Below are 13398 nucleotides of genomic sequence, written 5' to 3'. Positions count from 1 at the left end.
TATGCATGCATATGAATGCTGTGTCATTGTTAGATGATTTGCTTGTCCATCGTTAGTAACGTTCTTTACAACCGACAAACACAACGTAATTTCAAAGTCAATTGCTACAAATGCATAATTATTAATAAACCAGTTCATGTGTGCAAAAGACCGTTAATTGTCGGTGTTCCATTTGCTAAAAATCCTGATTTACCGAATTTTGATTATTTCGAGTATTACGAGTAGTCTGACACGGATATACGCTCTTTTTCCAGGCGATATGAGGGTCAATATGCTGGCGAGTTCACCGCATATCGTAACAAGAACTATAAAGTAAGTTACCATGGTTATATACTGTCAACCATAATTCTTACTAATTTTTCTCAGTCTGTTCACCACAACATAAAGCTGGCTCATCGAATCTTACCTTTCTCCAAGAAAAAATGAGGCATGTTCTCTCTTCCAGCACGTAGTCACAACATCTTATGTCGTGCATAAAGCTGGGTTTACACAGAGCCCACATTATCATGTCTGACGTGTCGTTTTTGATTAGGGTATTGGAAAACATGGATTGGACTGGGAAAGTCTGGACTGACAGCCGTCACTCCTCACTGCCGGGAATTAATTAATTGATGTGTATTGTATATTGGTCTAGATGGCCCCGCAACCACATGTTGAGATGCTGCCTTACATGCAGCTTGATAAGGGAAGTTGTAATTCTGATTTGATACTACCAATGTCTGTTTTTTAAACATCTCATTATTCGATTGTAACTGTTGATTTGCATAGTTTATCATCCAGTTTCGCAAGGTCATTGATCTGTTCATGTCCATGATACAGTTGTCGGTCGGCCATTCTTGCCATTTCGTTTCTGTTCAATAATGTTGTGTCTAGTTTTGTATTACCAGTACAAGATCTTTTTTGCAAGTTCCTTAATGGGGTGTTATCCGATATTCCCCGGGTCCTATTGCCCAGGTCTGATAATATTCCTCCAATCAGAATGGTAGGGTGCTGCATCGGTGAACTAGCCACACGTTGGATGTGCATCAGTAACCGAGTGACCTCCTGACTAGCTGCGCCCAATGCAGAACCCTGCCCCTACAATTGGGGGAACAAGAACTCTGTGAACAAAGATACGCACCCCCTTGATAGCACAATCGATTATGCCTGAGAAGTGATTACTTAATGCCAAAATCCTATATGGCTGCCAATTTGCTCCCCTCTGTTCTTTTATAACTTTTAAGATGCCTTCTTGTTCCTTGTCTTGCCAAAGGCCGACTCACACTTCACATTTCATGACCTTTCTGCCAAGTGCCTTGCCCAAGGTCCTACACCTCACACTTAGTGACCCTTCTGCATGCCAAGTGCCTCACCCAAGGACCCACTCCCCAACTACAAACATTAGCACATGTTCTTCGCTACCAATTCCTACTCGGATATCATACACAGGCGGTGGAGAGCGATGACTGTCAGTCCAGTCTGGTCCGTGTGTATCATCAGCTGATCCTGTACTCCTCAATATGTGCCATTTGGACAGCCCACCTGCTTGACTACAACAGAATGTTTCAACAACAGAGTTGCAACAAAGTCTATAACGTCACAACGTCATTGAGAAACCACCCATGAGTCATGATGTCATTCAAACTGTGAACTTCGAACAAGACAGTGCAAGTCAACCCCAGCCACCCTGATGAAGCCTAGAGGGGCAGAAACGCGCGTCGGTGGAGCAACACAACAGCCCAACAATAGGGACCGATGGACATTGTTGTAAACTACAGTGACGGTATCCAGTTTTACTTCTACTATTCTGATTTTATTGTCTGGTCCGTGTGTATCATCGGTTGATCCTGTACTCCTCAATATGTGCCATTTGGACAGCCCACCTGCTTGACTGCAACAGAATGTTTCAACAACAGAGTTGCAACAAAGTCTGTAACGTCACAACGTCATTGAGAAACCACCCATGAGTCATGATGTCATTCAAACTGTGAACTTCGAACAAGACAGTGCAAGTCAACCCCAGCCACCATGATGAAGCCTAGAGGGGCAGAAACGCGCGTCGGTGGAGCAACACAACAGCCCAACAATAGGGACCGATGGACATTGTTGTAAACTACAGTGACGGTATCCAGTTTTACTTCTACTGTCAGTCCAGTCTTTCCCAGTCAGTCAAATCCCGTAGTTTTCCAATACCCCACTAATAATAATTATGGGCTCGGTACACAATTAAATCTGCTATAGGGTCCGTGTACATTTTGTGTACATACATTTTCGTGATTTAAAAAAATTCAATGCTGCGATTTTCATCAAACTTTGCAGAGGTGTAGTTATTGTCAATGTCATAACTAAATTTTTTAAAGTTCCAATGATTCTAAATTGTTTTATTAGCGTTTTTGTGAGACATGCCTGAATAATGACACGATGCGGGGCTGTGTTTACTGCCTGTAAGAGAATATCTTTCCCACCCCGTAAAATCTAGAAAAGGAGTTCCTATCTCAAAAGCGACCTGAATCCTGTTAGTTGATATCATTCAAAATCAAAAAAGCATAAAATTATGTGTGCAAACCAAATACCTAACATTCCATGCAGTATTTAGGCATGACGGTTTTTAAAAAAAATTTCATCACATTTGTCCCATGGTACCACTGAACAGTCAATAGTGATCTCAGCCCTTATGGGCTTTGGCTGAGATATCCATTTCTCAAACTACAGGACACTCGTGATGTTGCTTTCATATACGCGTTTCGGCCCTTAAATACTGTTTATTTTGTAAACTGTCTTTTCGATATATGATTGCATTACATTTTAAATGCAGTTCAATTTTCAAGTTGTAGTCCATTTTTACCTGCCCGCTTAATGGGTTATATGCTTTGCTTTTAATTGTTGGAATCGTGTTTTCCTGTTAGGTTTTAATGAATTGATTTTCTTCGCGTTTATAGGTGAATGCCTACTTTATCAATTGTGCTGAAGCCGCCGGGATGTGGAGTTATGCGAAATGCAACTGTGGTGTGGCGGTTCAAGCTGAAGATGAAGTCATTGTGTTCAGCAGCTGTCCCAACAACAAATTCGAAGATCCCAATGTTACAAAGAAGAGGAAGTATTACTTCAACGCGTATATGTTCTTGAATGATGATAAAAGCACCCTGAATGGTAAACTTCCCTCGGGAACACGTGTTTATGCTACCGAAGATGGTATGGTGTATTATGTAAGTACATGTATCAACATATGATGTTTGGTATGGCTGGCGCGAGTGGACAGAATTCAGAATTATGCCACGGCATAAATAGGAATTGTGGTGCACCATAAATCGACCAATCAAAACCTCGGATTTCGTGAATTATGCCGCGGCATAAATAGGAATTGTGGACGGAAGTGTCATTTATGGAGGACGGAAGTAAATCAGAATTGTGGTGCACCATAAATCAACCAATCAAAACATCGGATCTCGTGAATTATGCCGCGGCATAAATAGGAATTGTGGACGGAAGTGCGTTTTATGCCTCACCATAAATAAAACGATTGCCACCTTCTGATTGGTCTAATCATGCCACACCACAATTCCTATTATGCCGTGGCATAATTCTGAATTCTGCCGCAGCATAATTCTGAATTTTGTCCACTCGCGCCAGCCATAGTGGTACCTTTTAAAAGGCTTACTTACATATCGCGTTGGCCGCAAAAACGAGTAAGCTACCGCATGGGATTAGTTAAAACTCACGGACAAGTTTTCTTATTGAAATTCGATAAAACGATCCATGAGCCTTACGATCCTTATACATCCTTACGATCCTTACGATCCGGCCTTACATGCATGAAAGGGAAATGGCGAATAGGCAAATTTGCAATCAGGCGAATGGTAAGACTATGATTCTGACCGACAACTGTGGTAGTTGAAGGCGAAGACGTGTTAAATCAGCTGTCTCGACTTTATGAGTTTCTAATACACCTTCATTTCGACGAAGTGAAGTCATTTTCTTCCATGCGCCATTTTAACAAGCACCAGGTTTTTGTCCGGTAGCGACAAACATCTGGTGTTATATAATCACTCCGTGTTTTTAGTCAGATTAAGAACATACCTTGATTTAATTTTCGAAGATATACATACAACCAGTTCCAAACTCCCCACTCCCAACTGCTTACACGCGTAGTTCATATTCAGGAACTGCTAACATGTCATAATGTGCACATGGTATACTGACCATTAACTTTATCTGTTACAGGTCTATCTGCCAACTGGGACATATGTAAAGATAATGGCCGAAACCGACTATAGCAATTCATATGCCAAGACTCTCATTAATTTTATTATTGTACCTTCCATCTCTGATAGAGAACAGTCTAAAGGTATGTTTTTTCGCCCTTAGTTTTAAATGCTCATCGATTATGTTGACATGAAAACAACGAAAATACTACTTCCAATAAACCTTGGTTTCATTGCTTCTGATGAACCTATTCGGCAGTTTCGCAATCCTTAAGAAGAGCAACGAACGATGAAGTACGAAGTACGAAGAATGTAAATGTATTTTATCGACCAGGCTATTTGAAGTCTTACTTGATTACTTGGGTCACGTCTAAACAGCGGAAAGGGAGGAAGCAGAGTGAGGACTGGGGCTATACTTACAAATTTACCACGTTGCTCCGTCTGCTTCCAGGGTTCTGTGGTCATTTTGATGGTAAATCGAGTCATCCAGGAGATTTGCGGAAACCAGACGGTTCCGTGTACTCTGGAGATATACATCAGCATATGGACGTCTGGCGGTAAGATATAGAAACGAAGGACTGGAACGCATGGAAGTGCATATATTCGCATGGATCAGGACTTTTTTATATGCGTTAAACGATCTGTCTGGATGTTAGCGATGTTCGGATGATCATGTGTACAATTTAGTATAACAGCGGAAAATAATGTTGCTTTTTACGGGACCAATAATTCAAATTCAAATTAAGTTTATTCAGAATTCACATTGGCTTTGTATATCACCATGATGATCGGTGTGTAGATAGACATGCTTGGGATAAAACTCAGATGGCGCTGTTATATCAAATTCAGAGAAATTGCAGACTGGTCACTGTAAAATAATCGACAACAATATATACATTTACATTTACAGACTGTAAATGTATAATCAAAGGTGGTCGGTGACACTCAACAACATTATCAGTGACAGATAATAAATAAAAGCCTTTGGATATAAGGCTATGTTTACCGACTTTGGAAACACAGTCAAATATGTTTAGAAATTGTTTGACAGAATTCACTGACCCCCATTATGATAATTTAGCAGGAAAATGAGCTGATTATCTTCTTAAAGGCTATTGATTGATGAACGATGAAAGAATTAATTTCATTGAAATATTTAGTCCGGTATTCATTATTCAATGTACACTTAAGAAGTAGTCAATGCCACTTTGGTTGCAGAACAGTCAGTAACAATTAACACTTAAAGCGGTCATCTTAAGCCAAACACTAATGTAGCGAAAATCTCGGTTTTTAATCTTTCACTTGACTGTGAAGACAGATCTGAATTTCTTCTTCGAAGTTTATTGTTCTCCCTGGGCCATATGTATTGCGGCAATGAATAAAGCCACTCGCAGGGCTAGGATATTCCTCATGAAAACAATTACATGCATAGCTTATCATTTCAGTGAGACCGGTTGCAGCCTATTCCACGGTACTGCCAAAGTGACGAAACCAGATAATGTCACCGTCTATTGCCAATGTATCGACGACTCTCATACCTATGACTGCGGAGAAAACAAGGATGCCGACCCATGTCCACCACAAAATGGTAGTTTTGTTCATCATTCTACATTTGTAGACATTTGTCTATTGTATGGTAAAGAGGTGTAGTATTTTGATATTATGCGACGGTCGAAGCTATGGTAAAAATAGTCTGCGATTCTACAGGTGATTCAATAGGTGACTGCACACAATGAGTATCAAACCATATACCATAATCCGTCAGAATACAACAGGGCCGGACACTTTTTCCAGGGTACCTTTTCTACCTCTACACCGGCTTTACATTAATGACCATAACATCGCCCAAATGACTTTCTGTAGCATTTTTTGCGTTTGATGCATGTGTCGATCGCCTCGATATCAGAAGGACAATATTAATACAATCACCTGTACCAAAAAGGGCCAATCAGGCTACATGCGATTGATTGATGAAAGCAGTCATAAAGGAAGTCAATACAATATCATCCAGGTACCAAGTTAACTGACCGCGGGAAAATGAATGGGCCTATTTGGGTTATAACGACTACACATGTCCCAACTGATTACTATGCATAAAATCAAAAGAATCGGAAAGAAAGTTCTTAACAACTCTTGTTTTAATTTTTTTAGTGGAAGAGGTAACTAGTGTTCTTATCAAGGATTTCTCCTATCCACCTAAAGATTGCTCACCAACAAAAGTGAAGAGATCGGTGTATCACTCCCCGAAATTCCTTCATTTATCAAAGCGAGCAGTTGTGACGAACCCCCCAGATGAAGAGGACGACGTCTACCTATCATTCATATTCAATGCTTCCTATGTCGCCAAGGTAAACAAATGAAAGACAGCCATGTGGAAACTAGTTTGTGCTTCTGGACTTAACGTTCGTTGAACTAAATGTTCCGACAATAGTGGATGGTTTGCGAAAATAAATTTCGGCCATTTTGAAAAGCCCTTTTCGCAGGCAACGTATCTTTACCATGGCATCAAAGTAACAATAGACCAGCTTAATCAAGCAATTTATTTGAAGTTGTCCATGTCTTCCGATGTTCATGATATTTTGAATGTTTTGGTGATGATTTGATTTAAAACATGACATTTATGTCATGGTGAAGCTTTTAAAAATGGTCGAAATTTATTTTCGCAAACCGTCCACAGAATCAAAAGATCCTCATAGCCATTATTTGCCGACCTACTAAAATGTATACATGCACGTCCAAAATAAGTTGGGTTCACCAAAACATCTACCACCAGTGCAAGTAGCGTGCATGTAGAAATGGAGTATCAGGAATTATCCGATTATAATAACCAACACTTCAAGAAAATGTTGTTTTTTTTTGTGAAACACTCCGTCCTTCGAACGAGACTGGCGAATGGTTCGTTTCTCATTTCTACAGTCGTTGGATGTACAGTATGTACTCTACACTTCGGTGTTTTACTGCGTTGTTTTCTTATATGTTTCATGAAGAATCCCTCTTGGTCTACGGAGAGCGACTGGACACAAACGAAGGCGAAGACCTTTTGTGAAGATTATTTGCTGAACAAGGACTCAGTTAAGAATTGCAAACTCTTTTTTGGGACAACGTTCCAGAGTCATATTGAGAACTGTATCGTCGATATAAAGGTAAGGAATACGCAAAGAATGAATGAGAGATATGTCGCTTGCAGGTTGGGTTCATTAATTTGTTATAAACCATTTTATATGTATCTTTAACGGGGTGGTCTTGACGTGAACAATTGCAATGGGATTAACTGGAAGAGATAAATGTTTTCAAGGAAACTTACATATAACGTAACCGTTGGGAAAAACGTGAGTGTTGTGCTTTTGAACGACAAAGACCAGTTCTAATCACTACTATAATGGACGTAGAGCTGAAATAGTTTGTCACAAATCTCCTCTGTCAGTTCAGATCGGATGACCTCGAAACTTTTCCTGAAAGTCGTGGTTGATATGGAGATGGTCCTCGCCGGGTTAAATGGGTAAACTTTGCAGCGATCTCGGAGAAATAGCATTTTTTGTTCTTTCTATATATGGGCATACTCATTAACATAAGGGGCTTTTTCAGCAGGTCTGATTTGCATATGGGGCCATCTATTAAATCAAAAGTGTGGGATTATACAAAAATAAGCCGGGAAAGTATTGGGGCCACTATATGTTTAAAGCATTCATCCATTTCCGCAGTTTTCCCCCTTTATTTTGGTCGTACTCTTTCACCTTACATTGTTAATCGCTCTTAATTTTTCTAAGTACCGTATGGGAATTCATCACGTGATACACGTCACATAATAACAAAACCGCCTCACCCGACCCAAGCACTAGGCGCAAAGTAGCGTACAGCTCCCTATATGAATACCCGGGGCAAATATAAAATGTAATATAAAATCCCGGTTAACATTACTTTACTGCAATAAAAACAGGCTAACCACTGCAGACAAGTAAGTGAGTGTTCCGGAACGAGTAGAGTCCGTGCGGAGGGTGTCGAAAAAACCCTAGGCGAACTACTTCCTCCGTCTGGTGCTGCCACCCTCTTGTTGTACTCAGTTCGTAACACGCCAACTCTTCACCATTCGCGAAATAGTTCGTCAAAATAAGTCGAGACCACTTTGAAGAGTGGTGGAATTTGATTTTTCCGGTCGTTTTGGCCAAAAACGCGTAATGTGTAAGTAATTTAGAGGAAAATCATCCCCCCAAATCATCATGTTCGATTTGTAAACACTTGGGTCGGCGCGGAGTGCTCCACATCACACATCGACCTATTTTACGCATATGAAAAACCAAGACAACATCACAACCCCTAGACATATAATTTCATTTCACCCAAGTTGCCCCGACCCCACAGTAAGCCAACACCCTAAAACAATCCGCGCCACGGGTATTATGCTAGTACATGCTAATAATTGTAGGCTAACAATAAGATATTCGAGAGATAATTTTCCCGTCGGCATGGTCGCGGGTTGTAGTGCGTTATTTTTTCACTGTGCTGGTGAACAGCGTTTCGTGGTAGGACGGTTAGCTCATTGGAGCCCCCATTTATCGAGTCCTGGTCAAACGCATTTTAAAGAAAGGAAACCTATCACGAAGCGCTTACAAAACGGGGAGTTTTGAACGGCCCGGTTAAAAGCTAAGGCGGGAATAAGCTCCATTGAAAAATCTTAGCAGTTTCTAGTTTCCCTCAGGTAGTTGATTATGTGAGCTGGGCTTCTGGGTAGCATCGCATAACATCACTGACTCCAGTCAATGAACTGCATAATAGGTTACCACCAATTTAGTTATTTTTACTACGTTCAGCTAGTCTAAATAAAGTTAAGTAAAGGATAGTGCACTCAGGAAGACGGTTTCATTCTGCCAAATCTGTGCATATGTTTTCGCTGTCTTAGGCTAACTTATGTTTTAGGCGGACTCCTGTCTTGCAGCTCACAGATGGTACCACGTTTGCCGAGGCAACTTTGAAAAACATCATGTCGCTATGTTTAGCGGAGGCTGTGAAGTATCCTCCAGACGTCACCATTCTTCCCGGCGGCATAAAGGAAGACGGTTTCATTCTGCAAAATCTGTGCATATGTTTTCGCTGTCTTAGGCTAACTCATGTTTTAGGCGGACTCCTGTCTTGCAGCTCACAGATGGTACCACGTTTGCCGAGGCAACTTTGAAAAACATCATATCGCTATGTTTAGCGGAGGCTGAGAAGTATCCTCCAGACGTCACCATTCTTCCCGGCGGCATAAGGAGAACGGTACTCTACGACTCGCTATGCTTGAACGACTGCAGCGACAATGGAGTTTGCGAAAATGGTAGACTATGATGTTTTACACTGTTCCGTTTGACCAGAGCATCTTTGCTTTTCCGTGTATACTGTTAAACTCATCGTTGGTAGATACATAAAATGGCCATGCATAAAAGTTTTTGCATTTGTCCAAAAATCGTTACTAAAGTTGGTAAATGATAGTATCATCATGGAAAGACGAGCAACTATTTTGAAGACAGTTTGTTGCTCATAGCAGAGTCTTTCAAATAAAGACTCTGCTCATAGGTACGACCTGAAGTTAATTCATTTTGCTCGATTCTTTAGCATTAAACATTTTTTTCCGGCTTATACAAATATAAATCGCTTAGAGGTTTTTCAGGCAGACGAAAAACCATTTAGGTTTTTAAGAATCTCAAAAACCTTTTTGGACTTTCCATTTCGCCGGAAAACCTCCGAGGGGGAAATTTGTGTTGGCTGATCAAGCTTGAAAACGTCTTTCAGGCGTGTGCGTTTGCAACTCCGGGTTCTATGGCAGTGGTTGTTCCCTAACAAAAGACAAGTCTCCAATCATCTCCTATACCTCCCGCGATGGGCTTTGTAACGTCAAAGGAAGAAGAGACTGTACGCGATCGGAGATTTTTGGGACAGGCTACATCAAATCAACAGACTTGACATGTAGAATAACACCATACGATGTGAGTAGAATTATTCATAGTGGTGATGAAAAGCGCCTTCGTCAATTTTCTGATTATCAGACATCACACACTCGCCACAGGGAGATGATAACAACACGTGGGTATAAGAGTGCAATGAAGGAGAACTTTAAGCATCGGGGTTGCATCAGCCAGGTGGAACACAAACTTTATTCCTACACGATAGCCCACTCTCGGGGGCTCTCATGTTCTTGTTTTTACAGCCGAATATCTTCGAATCGCTATCAGTTATTCCCTTATGATATTCTCATCTCTTTAGCCCGTCACTGGTGCCCGCGACGATAAACAACAGTTCAAGACGTACGCCAGATATATCAACTTCAACTTGGTATTGTGCCCCCACAACGGTACGAATGGAACTTATCTGATTGCCGTCAGCAACAACAACGGCAACGACTACAGTAAAGATGAACTACTATTTATGGCCTACGACTCGGTCTGCTTCAAATGCTTCATTGATCAAGAAGAAAAGAGAGGGCACTGCAGCCAACTGGTGAGAATCTGTTTATTTGAAATCTTGGGTTGCGTGCTAAATTTGAAGCAAATTCGGCTGCGTTTCCAATTACTTCACAAAAATCTTCAAAGTTAGGCCTAGTTTATTGTTTTATTGTTATGTCAGGATGGCCTTTGATGATTTGATGAGAGGCCTGGTGCATGATCAGCCGTTTCAGCATATATATGGATTGTGTTTGGCTAAAATATAGTATGTTCAAGCAAAATATATTCGGCACTAAAAATCAGGATGTTTCCATTGCCAGGATATTTTACGTTCGTTACAGAAACAACTTATATCCGCCCAAATAACGACCAGTACATGCATAGCCTAAATCGTGTCAACACTTTTTTTCAGAGCACTGGGTGTACTGTTGGATCGGGCTGTTACATGCCTGGAGAAGTGGATCCCAAAGAAAAATGCAACATCTGCAACCCCAGCCAGAGTATTACCGAATGGTCTCGAAATGCAGGTACCTACTGAATATTACTCGGTTGTCTTCAATATGTTCAACTGGGTGTCATTGTCACGATGGAGTAATGTAATTTGCTTTTGGTCCACTATCGCTTGAGTTTGGCTTTAGCTCATGCAAAGGGCCAGGCCTGCGTTTGGTTGCGCTTGTCGGAAAGTCACAGAGGCAAAGCGACCGATTATGATCATCAGCGCCGTGAACTCGCATGATGTTGTAGCTGTGAAGGGGGGGGGGGGATGCAAACGAGCCCTTGCCTTGGATTGAGTGCCTCAACTGAAGGTTCCTGTACCTCCATGCAGTGTACTTGTTGGGATATTTTGGGTTTTCATAGCCATGGTGGTTTCCGGTAAGAAAGTCCTTGCAAGGAATTTTGTGATAAAAATCGTAATTTAACAGAATAGAAATTTTCACGAATCGCACAAATAAAGAGGCACAAAGATTTTTCGGTTAGCAGTATTCCGTCTTATTATTCAAAATTCTTCAGCCAATCCCAACTGTCCCCTGGACAACACCGTTGCCATAATAGCCGGTGTGACGTCAGCTCTTCTCGTCATCATCATCATCGTTGTAGCAGTGGGGACTCACAAGTACTGCAGGAGGTAGGTTTTATGCCACATACATATAATCGGGTGAACATCACCCACTAACCTAGAAAGTAGCGTCCGTCTGAAACTAATTTCGTTTCATACCTATTTTTGACGTTTCATACCTATTTTTCATACCTATTTTTGACATCGAATGCCAGCATTCCTGAGAGTATTGCATAGTTTTGAATACTCGGATTCAATCATTGGTTTGGTACATTTAAAATGAGACTGTGCACTGGTGGTGACGGTTATCTTCCCACAGATTCACGCACCTGTCCTCCTGCAGGATAAAAAGGCATCTTCCATGTTTTCCCCTCCTGGAAAATCTGAAGAAGAAAAAATGCTGACGGGTTAACCGTTCACTCGACTTTGTATCAGCATATTGCATCTTCGTTTCACGGAATGGCATTTATAGAACAATGTTTGTGATATCCCATGCAGATTTGCATGGATTTCTAATGCAATTTAAACTATATTCATTAGTTTAATTCAACTCACCCTGAATAGCCAGTTTTTAAAAGAATCAGACAGTGGGTGATATATGACCGTCTCAGATTTGCCTGAAATTTTTTGGTGAAAGACCTATGGTAGATAGAAAAATCCTGAAATTCCAGGTCCCTAAAACAAACAGTTTTTTGCTAGGGATTCTGTAACGGTCCCTGTTTTGAGGGTAAAAAATGAACTTACTAAAAAATTGCTTTTGAAGTTGAAATATCTCAATGCGGCGATGACTGCCCAGCTTTATTTTGATAGATGTCGATCTGGGATGGAAAGAGCTGCGGAAAATGGATAAGTTTCCGTGGGTAGCTGAGGGCGTGGCCTCTAGGGGGCGCTGCAAAACAGTACTTTTTTCTGAAATGACACATGTATTTCAGGCATTCCTGGACTGCGCCCTCAACATCCGAAGCTAGTTAATGCATGATAGGATTCCATTAGCTTGTCCTAAATTTAAAAAAAATGTATCGTGGAATAATGAAGGCGCGCTGGTATAGGTGGCGTCGAAGTGGGTGAAAACGTTGAAATCAGTGCTTTTTGGGGTCGAATATCTCAGTACACCCTTATCACATTTGAATGAAATCTGTTCATCAGATAGCCCTGTATGTGAACTAACAGCCCTATAAAGATTTCAGTGGGGTTCAGCTTAGCAATTATACAATCACAAACAGAGAAAAATTCCCATTCACAAATCTGTAGATTGGCCCCTGATGGCACTTTTTGGAACTAAAGAGGCAAAGAAGGACTCTTTCAGAAAAAAAACACTGTTTACCAGCGCCCCTTACAGGCCGCGCCCTCAACTACCCACAGAAACTTTTCCATTTTCTGCAGCTCCTTCCATCATAGATCGACATCTATCAAAATAAAGCTGGGCAGTCATTGGCGCATTGAGATATTTCAACTTCAAAAGTTATTTTTTAAGAAGTCCAATTTATTTTGACTCTCAAAACAGTGACGGTTCCAGAATCCCTAGAAAAAAACCTGTTTGTTTTAGGGACCTGGAATTTCAGGATTTTTCGAATTTTGTCGAATTCAAATAAGCGCTTTGGTGCAACTTGAAATTGCATGCCCAATTTTCTGAAGAGTCGGATAACAATTAATTTCCAGAAACCGGTTTAAAGATACCATGGAAGGCGCTAGAAAAAGTGTGAAAATTATCATTATCTATACACGTATCATTCTTATTCAACCT

General features: G+C 40.9%; 1 protein-coding gene across 3 annotated transcripts in view; it reads left to right on the top strand.

Annotated features, from left to right (window-relative positions):
- LOC135484027 (uncharacterized) overlaps positions 1–13398 on the top strand; it is a 54723-nt gene that overhangs the window by 33480 nt on the left and 7845 nt on the right. For all 3 annotated transcript variants that reach the window (XR_010446412.1, XR_010446411.1, XM_064765056.1), the window contains exons 11-22: positions 255–312; positions 2919–3185; positions 4201–4324; positions 4633–4738; positions 5627–5769; positions 6333–6529; positions 7169–7324; positions 9315–9492; positions 9948–10141; positions 10419–10652; positions 11010–11124; positions 11609–11723. Coding sequence is in view for 1 of the 3 variants with exons in the window: in XM_064765056.1 (XP_064621126.1) it covers positions 255–312; positions 2919–3185; positions 4201–4324; positions 4633–4738; positions 5627–5769; positions 6333–6529; positions 7169–7324; positions 9315–9492; positions 9948–10141; positions 10419–10652; positions 11010–11124; positions 11609–11723 (1887 nt within the window). In the remaining 2 variants the exon portion in view is untranslated. The remainder of the gene's footprint in view (positions 1–254; positions 313–2918; positions 3186–4200; positions 4325–4632; positions 4739–5626; positions 5770–6332; positions 6530–7168; positions 7325–9314; positions 9493–9947; positions 10142–10418; positions 10653–11009; positions 11125–11608; positions 11724–13398) is intronic.

Source organism: Lineus longissimus, chromosome 3 (genome assembly GCF_910592395.1).
Source record: "Lineus longissimus chromosome 3, tnLinLong1.2, whole genome shotgun sequence".
In the NCBI taxonomy this organism is placed as follows: Eukaryota; Metazoa; Nemertea; class Pilidiophora; order Heteronemertea; family Lineidae; genus Lineus; species Lineus longissimus.
This window is presented reverse-complemented; position numbering and strand designations above follow the sequence as displayed.